This window comes from Rana temporaria, chromosome 8 (genome assembly GCF_905171775.1).
Source record: "Rana temporaria chromosome 8, aRanTem1.1, whole genome shotgun sequence".
Lineage (NCBI taxonomy): Eukaryota > Metazoa > Chordata > Amphibia > Anura > Ranidae > Rana > Rana temporaria.
This window is the reverse complement of record NC_053496.1, coordinates 156,572,924-156,587,705: the sequence shown is the minus strand read 5'-3', so window position 1 is coordinate 156,587,705 and position 14,782 is coordinate 156,572,924. Positions and strand designations below refer to the sequence as shown.

Sequence of the window (14,782 nt, the reverse complement as noted above, 5' to 3'; positions counted from 1 at the left end):
TAAACTGTTTCAGCTAAGTCCTGGGTACTTACACAGGTCCTGGCTGACTAATGTTAACCTTAACTTTTCTTAAAGTAAATTACAAACAGAACTGTGTTGTGTATTCCTGTTGTTATTCCATTAATCACATTGCTAGGTGTGCCAGAGGGGCTGGGACAATTAATTGGGGTTGAAAGTTAGAGTAACGGACTGAACAAACAAAAGCAGCTCCCTCAGGGGTATGCTACATATATAAAGTTTCAAATGTTTGGCCACCTATACCATCTAAATATGGCTTTTAAAAGGAACAGTAATTATTACAGTCTGTCCTTTATATCTGATCAAATTTTCAATGAATATTCTGTTATTCCCTGTATAGTACATGAAGGACCCCTCAGATCAGTATACCAATACCTACTTTCTGTTCAGTAAAGACCTTCAGAATCTTCGCCAAATGCTGGAAGATCCCCGAGTTGTAAACTGGAAACAAGATCTTCAAATACAAGGTGAGGAAGAGGTTCTGAATGAATTTGTGAATCTACTGGTAAAATTGAAAGGTCAGTACAATTCACCAAGACTGATATTTTAGCTGTAAGCAGAGCCTGGTGGGCTGAGTCAACTACTAGATTCATGAATCAGCATGAGGTTTGGGTTCACCGCTGGGTTCGTTTTGCCTCAAACTTTGGACATTTACAGTTAGCTCAAACAGTTGGACTAATGGGTTCATTAAAAAATGAAGCCTCCCAAAGTTCATTGCATGAACTGTGAACAAGGTTGCAAATAATTAAGCTTTGAAAATGTGCCTGCCCCCTCCCTATGTAAAAAAAGCTATCCCATCAGCTAGTTCACTGTTGTGTATTTGAGTTGGAATAGTGAGGGAAAGCTGATATCAGAGAGATAGTTGTGTTAGTGCTACTATGATAAAAAAAATGTTGCGATGGGTGCAGCCTAGGCAGGGACAAACAACTTTGATGGAAAAGACAGCATGGTCCAAATCCTCAGGATAAATCCTATGGCTTCAGGAACCGCTGAGGAATACAATCCAGCACTCTTAATCCAGCACTTCTGAGAGACTGAAGAAATCTCTAATGCCGCGTACACACAATTGGAAATTCCGACAAGAAAACCGTGGATTTTTTTCCGACGGAATGTTGGCTCAAACTTGTGTTGCTCACACACGGTCACACAAAATTCTGACCGTCAAGAACGCAGTGACGTACAACACTACAATGAGCCGAGAAAAATGTAGTTTAACGATTCCAAGCATGCGTCAAATTGATTCTGAGCATGCATGTTTTTTTGCGTGTCGGAATTGCATACGAGAACTTTTCTTGTCGGAAAAATTGAGAACAAGCTCTCAAATTTTTGCTCTCGGAAATTCCGACAGAAAAAGTCAGAATGCACCTACACACAGTCTGAATTTCCGACCAAAAGCTCACATCAAACTTTTCTTGTCAGAGTTTTCGATCGTGTGTACACGGCATAAGAGGCAAAAGACAAATAGCTAGATTCAGGTAGAGTTAGGTCGGCGTATCTACTGAACTCTGAATCTGCGCCGACCTAGGTTTAAGTGTATTCTCAAACAGAGATACACTTAAACCTATCTAAGATACGACTTGTGCCGTCCTATCTTGGGGTGCAATATTTTGGCTGGCCGCTAGGTGGCGCTTCCATTGCGGTCAGCGTAGAATATGTAAATCACTAGAAATGCCTATTCACGGACGTACGCCCGGCCGACGCAGTACAGATACGCCGTATACGTAACGCATTAGCAGGCCTAAAGTTATTCCATCAAATTGATGGAATAGTAATGTTAAGTATGGCCGCCGTTCCCACGTCGAAATTCGAAAATGTTACATCGTTTGCGTAAGTCGTCCGTGAATAGGGATTTACGTCGTTTACGTCCACGTCGAAATCAATAGGCCCGTGCGGTGGACTTAGCCGCAATGCACACTGGGAAATGTAGGCGCACGGCGCATGCGCAGTTCCAAAAAAACGTCAATCACGTCGGGTCAAGCCTTATTATAATAAAACACGCCCCCTCAGCCGAATTTGAATTAGGCGCGCTTGCGCCCGCCGCATTTACGCTACGCCGCCGTAAGTTAGGAGGCAAGTACTTTGAGAATACAGTACTTGCCTCTCTGACTTAAGGCGGCGTAGCGTAAATACAATACGCTACGCCGCCTTAAAGTTGCGGCCATCTCTGTTGGATCTACCTAAAAAAGAGCAAAGTGTGTAGACTAAAGCCCTGTACACCGAGGCCGAATGCCAGGCAACATCGTCGGGTTCAATAAAAAACGTCCGACATTCGGCCCGTGTGTATGACAGCTGGTTTGACAGAAGCCGGCCATTTGTCTGGAAAAGCAGCAGCTGACTGGCTTCAGATCGAAGTGTTCTGTCGGGGGGGCCGTCCCCCTGTCAGAACACAACAGCTCACTATGTTTGAGAGAGGCTTATAGGTAATGGGGTACGAGAGCTTACTCTCGTCCCCTCATAAGAACAGATTATGAAGGGCACAGGTATTAATAGTTTAAGAAGTGGGCACTGAGCACTTTAAAAGGGGATTAGGGGGAGGAGAGAATAAAGATTGAGGAGGTAGGATGGTCCCATATTGTTGTGTTATGTGTAATTGTTTTAATGTTGTGATGTATATGTATTTATTGTTGTGATGTATATGTATTTATTGTTGTGATGTACATGTATGAAATGTTTTAATTATAGAAAAAAAACTTTTTTGTACGCTTAATGATAAAATAAGGAAAACTGTATTTATGTTATGTTTTAAAAAACCCCAATAAAAACAAATTAAAATAAAGAACACAACAGCTTAGTGCGGGAGATCACTGTACTAACGTCAGACCAGAGAAGACAGTTTGTTTTCATTCAACCCACTGGGTTGAATGGAAAAAAACTCATAGTGTGTACCAGGCTTTGTCATGACTAAGCACTAACTGTGTGCGAAACGCGTCGGCTGTCCCCTTATGTGACTGTATCTTTGGATGTACATGTCTTACTTTTATCAATAAAGACAACTTTCTCAAGTTTATCCGGAGTGCGGCTGTCCATCGATTTCCATATTTTCCATGTTTGCCTAGTGCATTGCCAGCACCTTGGACTCCTGGGAGGTTCCTCCTATTGTCTGCTAAAGATCCACCTGGAGCGGTGACTCCCTTTTCTTAGTGTAGTGGGTGTATAAACATTTATTAACCACTTAAGGGCCGGAAGGATTTGCCCCCTTAATGACCAGGCCATTTTTTCCCAACAAATAGAGCTGTCTTTTGGTGGTATTCGATCACCTCTGCGGGTTGTTGTTTTTTGTGCTATAATAAATATCCCCCACAAAAAATTTAAAAAAATGTTTCTTTTTAGTCAGCTTAGGCCAATATGTATTCTTCTACATGTTTTTGGGAAAACATAAATCGCAATAAGCGTATATTAATTGATCTGTGCAAAAGTTATAGCATCTACAAAAAGCTTATAGGTTTATGGCATTTTTATTATGATTTTTTTTTTACTAGTAATGGCAGTGATCAGCGATTTTTAGTGGGACTGCGACATTGAGGCGTACAAATCAGATACTTTTGACACTTTTTTGGGACCATTGACATTTATACAGCGATCAGAGCTAAAAAATAGCCACTGATTACTGTGTAAATGTCATTGACAGGTAAGGGGTTAACACCATGGGGCGATCAAGGGGTTAAATTTGTGTCCTAGGGAGTGTTTCTAACTGGGGTGTGGAACTGCCTGGAGGAGGAGACCGATCACTCTTCATAATCAGTATGAACAGCAGATCTGTTTCCTCTCTCCTGACAGAATGAAGATCTGTCTGTTTACTTCGACAGATCTCCGTTCTGTCTCTCAGCAGTGATCACAGGTGCCCGGCGGACAACACGGCCGTAGGGCACAAGCATCGGCTTTGCCGTTGCTCCCCCTAGTGGTCTTAAAGCGGCCGATGTACAGCTACAGAGATTTGCCCAGGGGAGCCAACCTGCCGCAGTATAACTGCGGTGGCTGGTCCTTAACTGGTTAAAGGAAGACAATTGGCACCTCACATAAAGTAAGTCGAATTATGCTTATCATGGTTCTCAAAAGGATTCTCAGCTCGGGAAGACACCAAGGAAACTGTCAGAATGGATACACTGGATATAAGCCTCGTACACACGCACGGTTTTCTTGGCAAGAAAACTGCTGGCAGAGCTTTCTTGCCGAGTATACCGTGCGTGTGTACAAGGCTTTAGGGTTTCTCGTCAAGAAAACTGCCCAGAATCTCGACGAGAAAAATAGAGAACCTGTTCTCTATTTTCTCATCGTGAGATTCTCGGCAGTGTTTTCCTGCTGAGAAACCCGAGCGTGTGTATACTTACCTCTCCATGGAAACCGTGCAATCTCAAAATGACTTTGACGCATGCGCGGTAGCTTCCAAGGAATAGGTAGGGTGAAGCAAGATGGTGGCGACGGCATCGAATGTGACGAGCGCATGCTCGTCGTACTCGATGACGTCACCGCGTTCATGCCATTCAAAAGAATGGTTGTTCTTTTGAATGGAGTGTGTGTACACTCGGCCGGCAAGAGTCTTGCCAAGAATCTCGTCAGGAAAAACAACGTTTTTTTCCTGACGAGATTCTGGGCCATGTGTACAGGGCTATACAGTAGTCTGGATGGCACCAGCTAAGAGATACATCAAGAGGGCACTAATCTAAGTGCAGAAAGGTGGAGAGGTGAATACAGAACAGAATAATTGTCAACTCACAGTGTGTGGATGCTTTTGCAGCTAGGAGAACCCGGTATCCAGGATTCAAGCCAGCTGTGCTCTATCGATCCATCAGTTCCTTTTGTTCCCTTTGTTCTTAGTGGCATACTGTGAGAGCTAGGGGAGGAGAAACAGCAGCACACAGAACTTCCCAGTGAATGGCTGTGCAGCAGGGCTCAAGCCCTGCGGGAACGCGTGGGAACGGAGTTCCTGCACTTTTTTCACAGCAGGAACTTAGTTCCCTTTGCAGGACTAGAGCAGCCGAGCCGCCCGAACCAATCCTTTATTAAGCAGCGATACCCAGCACGAGTCACTGTCAGGGGCAGGCGAACCTAAGTAATCCTTTATGTTACTGGCCGCTTCCTGTATATGGATTCATCGGGTAGTGTGCGGGTATTCCGTCACTTCCTCGATGCCGCAATGTCTCCTGGGAGCTTTTGTCATTGTTCCCAGGAGACATTGCAGAGGTCTGCCCCGAGTTATCGCGGGATTTAGAAAGAACTTGCTTCTTTCAAAATCTCGCGATAACTCGCGGCAGACCTCCCAGGAGACATTGCGGCATTGAGGAAGTGAGGGAATACCCGCACACTACCCGATGAATCCATATACAGGAAGCAGCCAGTAACATAAAGGATTACTAAGGTACAGTGGATCGAAAACAAAAAAAAAACTTGCGGTTTAGTAATTATGCATATGAGCGTATAATTTTTTTTTTTTTTGGTGGGAGTTGCCACACTTTTTCCCCAGGACTTGACCCCTGCTGTGCAGGATGGGGGAGTGCCAGGACAAGTCTGATCATTGGAGGAGAGCAGGCTAAGTATAGCTAGAGAACTGACCACACTGTGTTCTCCTGTTTTTAGTGTGGTAAGTTTTTAATAGGAAAGCAGAGGCAGGAACACCAGAGATTTCACAGAAAGTACATACAAGTACATGGTACAGCAGGCACATATCAGGAACATGAAATGATGGGTTTACATATTAATAGTTTAAAAGAGCAAATTTTCTAAGGCTGAGGGCTGCTCTCCAAGACACATGATCGGATTTTCCGCAGACAAAGCGTCAGACTTTTGCCCGAAGGTTGTGTGCCTGGATTTTGTCTTGCATACAAACGGCACACAATTGTCGGCCAACAAACCCAAACGTAGTGACGTACTATGTGTTTTTTCAGCTCTTTAGTGCCACCCTTTGGGCACCTTCTGCTAATGTTGTGTTTGGTGAGCATTGCTTCCGAGCATGCCTGTTTGTACTTTGGACTTTTGTCTGACGGACTTGTGTACACATGATCGGAAAATCTGACAACAAACCATTGTCTGCGGAAAATTTTAAAGCCTGCCATCCAACAGTCTGCAGAAAATCCGACAGCAACTGTCCGATGGAGCGTACAAACAGGCTGTCATCACACGATCTGATCATGATCGTGTGTACAAGGCTTTAGACTATATACAAATACACTGCAAAATTCATTTCCATGGGCAATAGGTTTAAAAGGCTAAAAATAAAGTTCCTACCAGTGATGCCCACCAGTGATGTCAATCAGTGCTGCCTTTCAGTGCCCATAAATGCTGCCCATCAGTGCAGCCTATCGTGCCTGCCACTGCAGCCTCATCAGTGAAGGAGGAAAATTACTTATTTACAACATTTTATAACAGAAAATAAAAATAAAAATTTTATTTTTTTCACAATTTTTGGTCTATTTGCGTTGGTTTACCAAAGAATAAATACCACCAAAAGAAAGTTCTATCTGTCTCATTTTTTTTTTAATAAAAATATTGTTTAGGTACAACATTGCATTACCGCGCAATTGTCATTCAAGGTGTGACAACGCTGAAAATTGTCCTGGGCAGGAAGGGGGTGAAAGTGTCCCCTATTGAGGTAGTTAAACCATAGTTTAGTTCATTTTACGCCTCAGTCATATGCACCATAGTAAAAAACAACCTGCATAGCCACTGAACCAATATTATTGTATTATTTATACATACACAGGTTGCCAGCCAACACTGGGAGGTGTACTGCAAGAAGTTAGTTCCAAACATGGAAGGCAGATACACACAACCAGTAACTTTCTATACATGAGAGACAGAATGACAGATGAAGAGCTGGAGAACGTCAACAGTATAAGGTATGGAGAAGTAAAACAATGCTTGTCAGTCAGTAGCTCATGAGACACTTTAGATGCCTATGATGTGCCTATAATAGGTTTTCAGAACTTGTTTGTCTGAAAACGTGGATTATAGAATTCACTTTTTTATCCCTTATTTAAAAAAAATTTCAAATGTTCTCAAGGTTATAAAGTGATGTTCTATTCCGTTCTGTTATGCCTCGTACACACGATCAGAATTTCCGATGGAAAAAGTCCGACTGACTTTTTCCATCGGAAATTCCGACCTTGTGTATGCCCACCTGAGTTTTTCCATTGGATATTCCAAGGATTTATGTCGGAGTTTACATAGAGAACATGTTCTCTTTTCCACCGATGGAATTCTGTCTGAATTCCGATGTGAATTTGGTCGGACAAAGGTCTGATCGTGTGTACAGGGTTTAAAAGGAGTTGTAAAGGAAACATTTTTTTTGCCTAAAATTAATGTCTGCAAGGTAGACAGACAGAATAGTGTAATGATTCTGTTAAAAAAACGAGTAAATACCTATTAAATTCCTTCATCTATATCACCTCCGGCGTTCTAGTTTCTGTTCTCTCATTCACTTCCTGGTTTGCGGCGTTCGTTCATGTAAGAACTACATTTCCCAGTATGAATTGCGGCACGCCCAGTAATTCACACCTCCTTGAGGTCTCTAACGCACAGATGTAGTTACCAGGAGCGGGTGAGCACGTTACTGACCACCGCAGTAATAGGGTGACCACATTTCCATACAGCCATTCAGGGACACACCCCCCCCCCCAGCAAGCAGCGGTCGGTGCCGCCATATGACGTGGCCGAGAGGCCCCGCACCTATTTAAGCATTTGTTTCATGTATGGAAGCCCAACATTGCAGCTGCAGGCAGCCACTTAGATTCACAGAGTGTAATTGTTCTTGCGATGTTGGGCTAACATACATGAAACAAATGCTGTTTATATCTAAGGCACTAAAGTTGTATATAAAACCCTGTACTTTATACCACAAAAGAAATACAAATGACACAAGGGATCTGGGGTAAAAACTGCACATACACTGACCTACCCAACTACAACACTGACCTACTGTACCTGATCCCTAGACTGACCTACCTGACCGCTACACTGACCTTCCTGATCCCTACACTGACCTAATAGATTGCTGCATTGAAATACCTGACCACTACACTAACCTGATTCCTACACTGACCTACCTTATCATTACACTGACCTACCCGATTCCTACCCCATCCATTGGGGGAGCATGTCAGATCCTCAGCTCTAAGGGACTAATGCTGGGACCTGTAGTCCTTCATTAGGAGGATGAGGTCAGTGGCAGACTGGGGGCATGGGTTAAGTGGCAGTGCTTGGGAAGGGATGGGATCACTTACTCTCCCTAGCTGTCACCTGTTAGTGTCCATTTGGGAGGGGAGAGGGGCTTGGTGAGGGTGAGAGAAGGGGTGGGAGAGAGAAGGGGTGGGAGAGAGAAGGGGTGGGAGAGAGAGAGAGAAGGGGTGGGAGAGAGAGAGAGAAGGGGTGGGAGAGAGAGAGAGAAGGGGTGGGAGAGAGAGAAGGGGTGAAGGAGAGAGAGAGAGAAGGGGTGAAGGAGAGAGAGAGAAGGGGTGAAGGAGAGAGAGAGAGAAGGGGTGAAGGAGAGAGAGAAGGGGTGGGAGAGAGAGAGGGAGAAGGGGTGGGAGAGAGAGAGAGAAGGGGTGGAAAAGAGAGGGAGAGAAGGGGTGGGAGAGAGAGAGAGAGAAGGGGTGGGAGAGAGAGAAGGGGTGGAAAAGAGAGGGAGAGAAGGGGTGGGAGAGAGAGAGAGAAGGGGTGGAAAAGAGAGGGAGAGAAGGGGTGGGGGAGAGGGGGAGAGAGGGAGAGAAGGGGTGGGGGAGAGAAGGGGTGGGGGAGAGAAGGGGTGGGGGAGAGAGGGAGAGAAGGGGTGGGGGAGAGAGAGAGAAGGGGTGGGAGAGAGAGAGAGAGAAGGGGTGGGAGAGAGAGAGAGAAGGGGTGGGAGAGAGAGAGAGAGAAGGGGTGGGAGAGAGAGAGAGAGAGAGAAGGGGTGGGAGAGAGAGAGAGAGAGAAGGGGTGGGAGAGAGAGAGAGAGAGAGAGAGAGAGAGAGAAGGGGTGGGAGAGAGAGAGAGAGAAGGGGTGGGAGAGAGAGAGAGAGAAGGGGTGGGAGAGAGAGAGAGAGAAGGGGTGGAAGAGAGAGAGAAGGGGTGGGAGAGGGAGAGGGAGAGAAGGGGTGGGAGAGAGAGAGAGAAGGGGTAGGAGAGAGAGAGAGAGAGAGAGAAGGGGTGGGAGAGAGAGAGAGAAGGGGTGGGAGAGAGAGAGAGAGAGAAGGGGTGGGAGAGAGAGAGAGAGAGAGAAGGGGTGGGAGAGAGAGAGAGAGAGAGAGAAGGGGTGGGAGAGAGAGAGAAGGGGTGGGAGAGAGAGAGAAGGGGTGGGAGAGAGAGAAGGGGTGGGAGAGAGAGAGAGAGAGAGAAGGGGTGGGAGAGAGAGAGAGAAGGGGTGAGAGAGAGAGAGAGAGAGAAGGGGTGGGAGAGAGAGAGAAGGGGTGTGTAACGGCTACCCAGGTAGTGTGAGGGTCTCAGCCGTTGGAGACGTCCTTTTCCCTGGCAAGCTGCGATATGCAGGTACCGCCGGTATATCCCATCGAACGCCCTTCCAAGAAACGAGACGGGCTACGTTTGCAGAGTCAAGCAGGACTGACTTTTAATGCCACATTTTTCTTCCTTATATCTGGTTACAAACTGTACAGAAACAAATGACACTCCTCCCCCCCTAATCACACACTAAGGCTAATTACTAAACATTCCTCAATTACTAACAACAAAAGCCTTCACCCACTCCGTCTCTGCATACCGCTTGACACCTCTGAGCATCAATAGATTGTAGACAGGGTTATCACACGTAAGCAGTCTTTAGTATGCATAATTAGAGTTCTGGGAGCAGACCTGGGATTAACACCTGTCCGTTACAACACCTTTCCACAAGGACAATGGAATGTCCTCCAAGCCCTGATGCAATTAGCATGTCACTAGACTAATCATAGAAATGAGTCATAGAATATTGACTGGTTGGGGTCACAATTAACCAACATCCTGTAGTCTCTCAAGATCCTGCAGTTATTATCAATGTCCAGGCAGAATAGTCCATAATCCGTTACAGGGTGAGAGAGAGAGAGAGAGAGAGAAGGGGTGGGAGAGAGAGAGAGAAGGGGTGGGAGAGAGAGAGAGAGCGAGAGAAGGGGTGGGAGAGAGAGAAGGGGTGGGAGAGAGAGAAGGGGTGGGAGAGAGAGAGAGAAGGGGTGGGAGAGAGAGAAGGGGTGGGAGAGAGAGAAGGGGTGGGAGAGAGAGAAGGGGTGGGAGAGAGAGAGAGAAGGGGTGGGAGAGAGAGAGAGAAGGGGTGGGAGAGAGAGAGAGAAGGGGTGGGAGAGAGAGAGAAGGGGTGGGAGAGAGAGAGAGAAGGGGTGGGAGAGAGAGAGAGAAGGGGTGGGAGAGAGAGAGAGAAGGGGTGGGAGAGAGAGAGAGAAGGGGTGGGAGAGAGAGAGAAGGGGTGGGAGAGAGAGAGAGAGGGGTTGGGAGAGAGAGAGATGGGGGTGGGAGAGAGAGAGAAGGGGTGGGAGAGAGAGAGAAGGGGTGGGAGAGAGAAAGAGAAGGGGTGGGAGAGAGAGAGAGAGAGAAGGGGTGGGAGAGAGAGAGAAGGGGTGGGAGAGAGAGAGAGAGAGAAGGGGTGGGAGAGAGAGAGAAGGGGTGGGAGAGAGAGAGAGAGAGAGAGAAGGGGTGGGAGAGAGAGAGAGAGAGAAGGGGTGGGAGAGAGAGAGAAGGGGTGGGAGAGAGAGAAGGGGTGGGAGAGAGAGAGAGAGAGAGAGAGAGAGAGAGAAGGGGTGGGAGAGAGAGAGAGGAGTGGGAGAGAGAGAGAGAAGGGGTGGGGAGGGAGAGAGAGAGAGAGAAGGGGCGAGGGAGAGAGAGAGAGAAGGGGTGGGAGAGAGAGAGAAGGGGTGAGAGAGAGAGAGAGAAGATGTGGGAGAGAGAAGGGGTGGGAAAGAGAGAGAGAGAGAAGGGGTGGGAGAGAGAGAAGGGGTGGGAAAGAGAGAGAGAGAAGGGGTGGGAGAGAGAGAAGGGGTGAGAGAGAGAAGGGGTGGGGGAGAGAGAGAGAGAGAGAAGGGGTGGGAGAGAGAGAGAAGGGGTGGGAGAGAGAGAGAGAAGGGGTGGGAGAGAGAGAGAGAAGGGGTGAGAGAGAGAAGGGATGAGGGAGAATGAGAGAGAAGGGGTGCGGGGGAGAGAGAAGGGGTACGGGAGAGAGAGAAGGGGTACGGGAGAGAGAGAAGGGGTGCGAGACAGAGAGAGAGAAGGGGTGCGAGACAGAGAGAGAGAAGGGGTGCGAGAGAGAGAGAAGGGGTGCGAGAGAGAGGGAGAGAGAAGGGGTGGGAGAGAGAGAGAGAAGGGGTGGAAGAGAGGGAGAGAAGGGGTGGGAGAGAGAGAGAAGGGGTGGGAGAGAGAGAGAGAAGGGGTGAGGGAGAGAGAGAAGGGGTGAGGGAGAGAGAGAAGGGGTGGGTGAGGGAGAGAGAGAAGGGGTGGGAGAGAGAGAGAGAGAGAAGGGGTGGGAGAGAGAGAGAAGGGGTGGGAGAGAGAGAGAGAAGGGGTGAGGGAGAGAGAGAGAAGGGGTGGGAGAGAGAGAGAGAAGGGGTGGGAGAGAGAGAAGGGGTGGGAGAGAGAGAGAAGGGGTGCGAGAGAGAGAGAAGGGGTGCGAGAGAGAGAGAAGGGGTGCGAGAGAGAGAGAAGGGGTGCGAGAGAGAGAGAGAGAAGGGGTGGGAGAGAGAGAGAGAAGGGGTGGGAGAGAGAGAGAGAAGGGGTGGGAGAGAGAGAAGGGGTGAGAGAGAGAGAGAAGGGGTGGGAGAGAGAGAGAAGGGGTGGGAGAGAGAAGGGGTGGGGGAGAGAGAGAGAGAAGGGGTGGGAGAGAGAGAGAAGGGGTGGGAGAGAGAGAGAAGGGGTGGGAGAGAGAAGGGGTGGGAGAGAGAAGGGGTGGGGGAGAGAGAGAGAGAGAAGGGGTGGGGGAGAGAGAGAGAGAAGGGGTGGGAGAGAGAGAGAGAAGGGGTGGGAGAGAGAGAGAAGGGGTGGGAGAGAGAAGGGGTGGGGGAGAGAGAGAGAGAAGGGGTGGGGGAGAGAGAGAGAGAAGGGGTGGGAGAGAGAGAGAGAAGGGGTGGGAGAGAGAGAGAGAAGGGGTGGGAGAGAGAGAGAGAAGGGGTGGGAGAGAGAGAAGGGATGAGGGAGAATGAGAGAGAAGGGGTGCGGGGGAGAGAGAAGGGGTGCGGGAGAGAGAGAAGGGGTACGGGAGAGAGAGAAGGGGTGCGAGACAGAGAGAGAGAAGGGTGCGAGAGAGAGAGGAGTGCGAGAGAGAGAGAAGGGGTGGGAGAGAGAGAGAGAAGGGGTGGGAGAGAGAGAGAGAGAAGGGGTGGGAGAGAGAGAGAGAAGGGGTGGGAGAGAGAGAGAGAAGGGGTGAGGGAGAGAGAGAGAAGGTGAGGGAGAGAGAGAGAAGGAGTGGGAGAGAGAGAGAAGGAGTGGGAGAGAGAGAAGGGGTGCGAGACAGAGAGAGAGAAGGGGTGCGAGACAGAGAAAGAGAAGGGTGCGAGAGAGAGAGGAGTGCGAGAGAGAGAGAAGGGGTGGGAGAGAGAGAGAGAAGGGGTGGGAGAGAGAGAGAGAAGGGGTGGGAGAGAGAGAGAGAAGGGGTGGGAGAGAGAGAGAGAAGGGGTGAGGGAGAGAGAGAGAAGGTGAGGGAGAGAGAGAGAAGGAGTGGGAGAGAGAGAGAAGGAGTGGGAGAGAGAGAGAAGGAGTGGGAGAGAGAGAGAGAGAAGGGGTGGGAGAGAGAGAGAAGGGGTGGGAGAGAGAGAAGGGGTGGGAAAGAGAGAGAGAGAAGGGGTGGGAAAGAGAGAGAGAGAAGGGGTGGGAGAGAGGGAGAGAAGGGGTGGAAAAGAGAGGGAGAGAAGGGGTGGGGGGGAGAGGGGGAGAGAAGGGGTGGGAGAGAGAGAGAAGGGGTGGGAGAGAGAGAGAAGGGGTGGGAGAGAGAGAGAGAAGGGGTGGGGGAGAGAAAGAGAAGGGGTGGGGGAGAGAAAGAGAAGGGGTGGGGGAGAGAGAGAAGGGGTGAGGGAGAGAGAGAGAAGGGGTGGGAGAGAGAGAGAGAGAGAAGGGGTGGGAGAGAGAGAAGGGGTGGGAGAGAGAGAAGGGGTGGGAGAGAGAGAGAAGGGGTGAGGGAGAGAGAGAGAGAAGGGGTGGGAGAGAGAGAGAGAAGGGGTGCGAGAGAGAGAGAGAGAGAAGGGGTGCGAGAGAGAGAGAGAGAGAAGGGGTGCGAGAGAGAGAGAGAAGGGGTGTGCGAGAGAGAGAGAGAAGGGGTGGGAGAGAGAGAGAGAGAGAGAAGGGGTGGGAGAGAGAGAAGGGGTGGGAGAGAGAGAGAGAGAAGGGGTGGGAGAGAGAGAGAAGGGGTGGGAGAGAGAGAAGGGGTGAGAGAGAGAAGGGGTGGGAGAGAAAGAGAGAGAAGGGGTGGGAGAGAGAGAGAGAGAGAAGGGGTGGGAGAGAGAGATAGAAGGGGTGGGAGAGAGAGAGAGAAGGGGTGGGAGAGAGAGAGAGAAGGGGTGGGAGAGAGAGAGAGAAAGAAAAAGGGAGAGAGAGAGGGGGGTGGATGAGAGAGAGGGGGGTGGATGAGAGAGAGGGGGGTGGATGAGAGAGAGGGGGGTGGATGAGAGAGAGGGGGGGTGGATGAGAGAGAGGGGGATGGAAGAGAGAGAGGGGGTGGATGAGAGAGAGGGGGGGTGGATGAGAGAGAGGGGGTGGTGAATGAGAGAGAGGGGGGTAGATGAGAGAGAGAGGGGGATGGAAGAGAGAGGGAGGGGGGGTGGTGAGTGAAATTGACCCCCTAAGCTGGCCTGCAGTCCTTCCTGTACAGCCTGTCCCAGCCCCTGTCTGTGGGTAGGTGTGTGTGATGTATGCACCTACCTCCAGACCATCCTTGTCCTCTCTGTCAGCCTTCTTGATGATAGGCACAGCTGGAGCAGACGTTGGAGGAAGGTGTGCAGGCTCTGGGACTGGGAGGATGTCACTGCTGCTCAGGTCTTCTCTCACTCCCTCTCGCGCTGTTCCTTCCAGTCAGCCTCCTGCTTCTCCCCGGGGCCACCACTCTCTGTTGTTCTCAGATGCTGCTGCTGCTGTCCCTCTCATATCAGATGCAGCCTGTGAAACTCTCCCTCTCTGGTATGTCAAGGGGCAGCCTCGGAGCTCAGCTGCTTTGGGTCCCAGGAGACAGACAGACAGAGCAGAAGCGCGGAGGTCGGAGGAGGAAGTGAAAGCCTCCCCGCGCTTTCAGCTCTGAACACAGAGGGGGTGCACTGCAGCCGTGATGTCACTGGTTGCTACACGCCAAGCGGCTCTAGCAACCAGTGAGCACAATGAAAGTCAGGTGGAGGTGGTTCTGCATGCCGCAGACAGCGCTACCGCGGCTCAGACTCTGCTGAATTCATCATGACTTTACCCGGTCATTCATTCCGGGACACTGTATTGTCCCGCAATAAAGGCATCCGGGAACAGGGACACAGATGCCAATTAAGGGATAGTCCCGGGCAATCCGGGACACGTGGGCACCCTACGTAAACCCTCCCGTCACGGTAGTCAGTAAAATCAGACAAGCAGGAAGTGAACAGAACAGAGGAGAAATAGAGCAACTTCTGAGCAAAAACGAACAATGAGGAAGTGAAAAGAGGAATGTCTGCATGTAAAGGATGCTTATTATGAAAAAAAAAAATCCCTTTACAACCCCTTTAAGGTGTATAAAATATTTATTTTACTTATTTTTTTAACAAGAAATTTATTTTACTTTACTTTAATTTTATGTTATGAATTGAAATGAAAAATAATTTACAAGGACAAATCCATGCAGAGTATGTTATGACAC

The 14,782-nt window shown here is 49.1% G+C and overlaps 1 protein-coding gene across 3 annotated transcripts in view; it reads left to right on the top strand.

The window, feature by feature from the left end:
* The window catches only part of LOC120909260 (glycine N-acyltransferase-like), a 42,942-nt gene that overhangs the window by 17,999 nt on the left and 10,161 nt on the right, over positions 1-14,782 (top strand). For all 3 annotated transcript variants that reach the window (XM_040320995.1, XM_040320993.1, XM_040320994.1), the window contains 2 exons: positions 359-485; positions 6,716-6,851. In XM_040320995.1, coding sequence (XP_040176929.1) covers positions 359-485; positions 6,716-6,851 — 263 coding nt within the window. The remainder of the gene's footprint in view (positions 1-358; positions 486-6,715; positions 6,852-14,782) is intronic.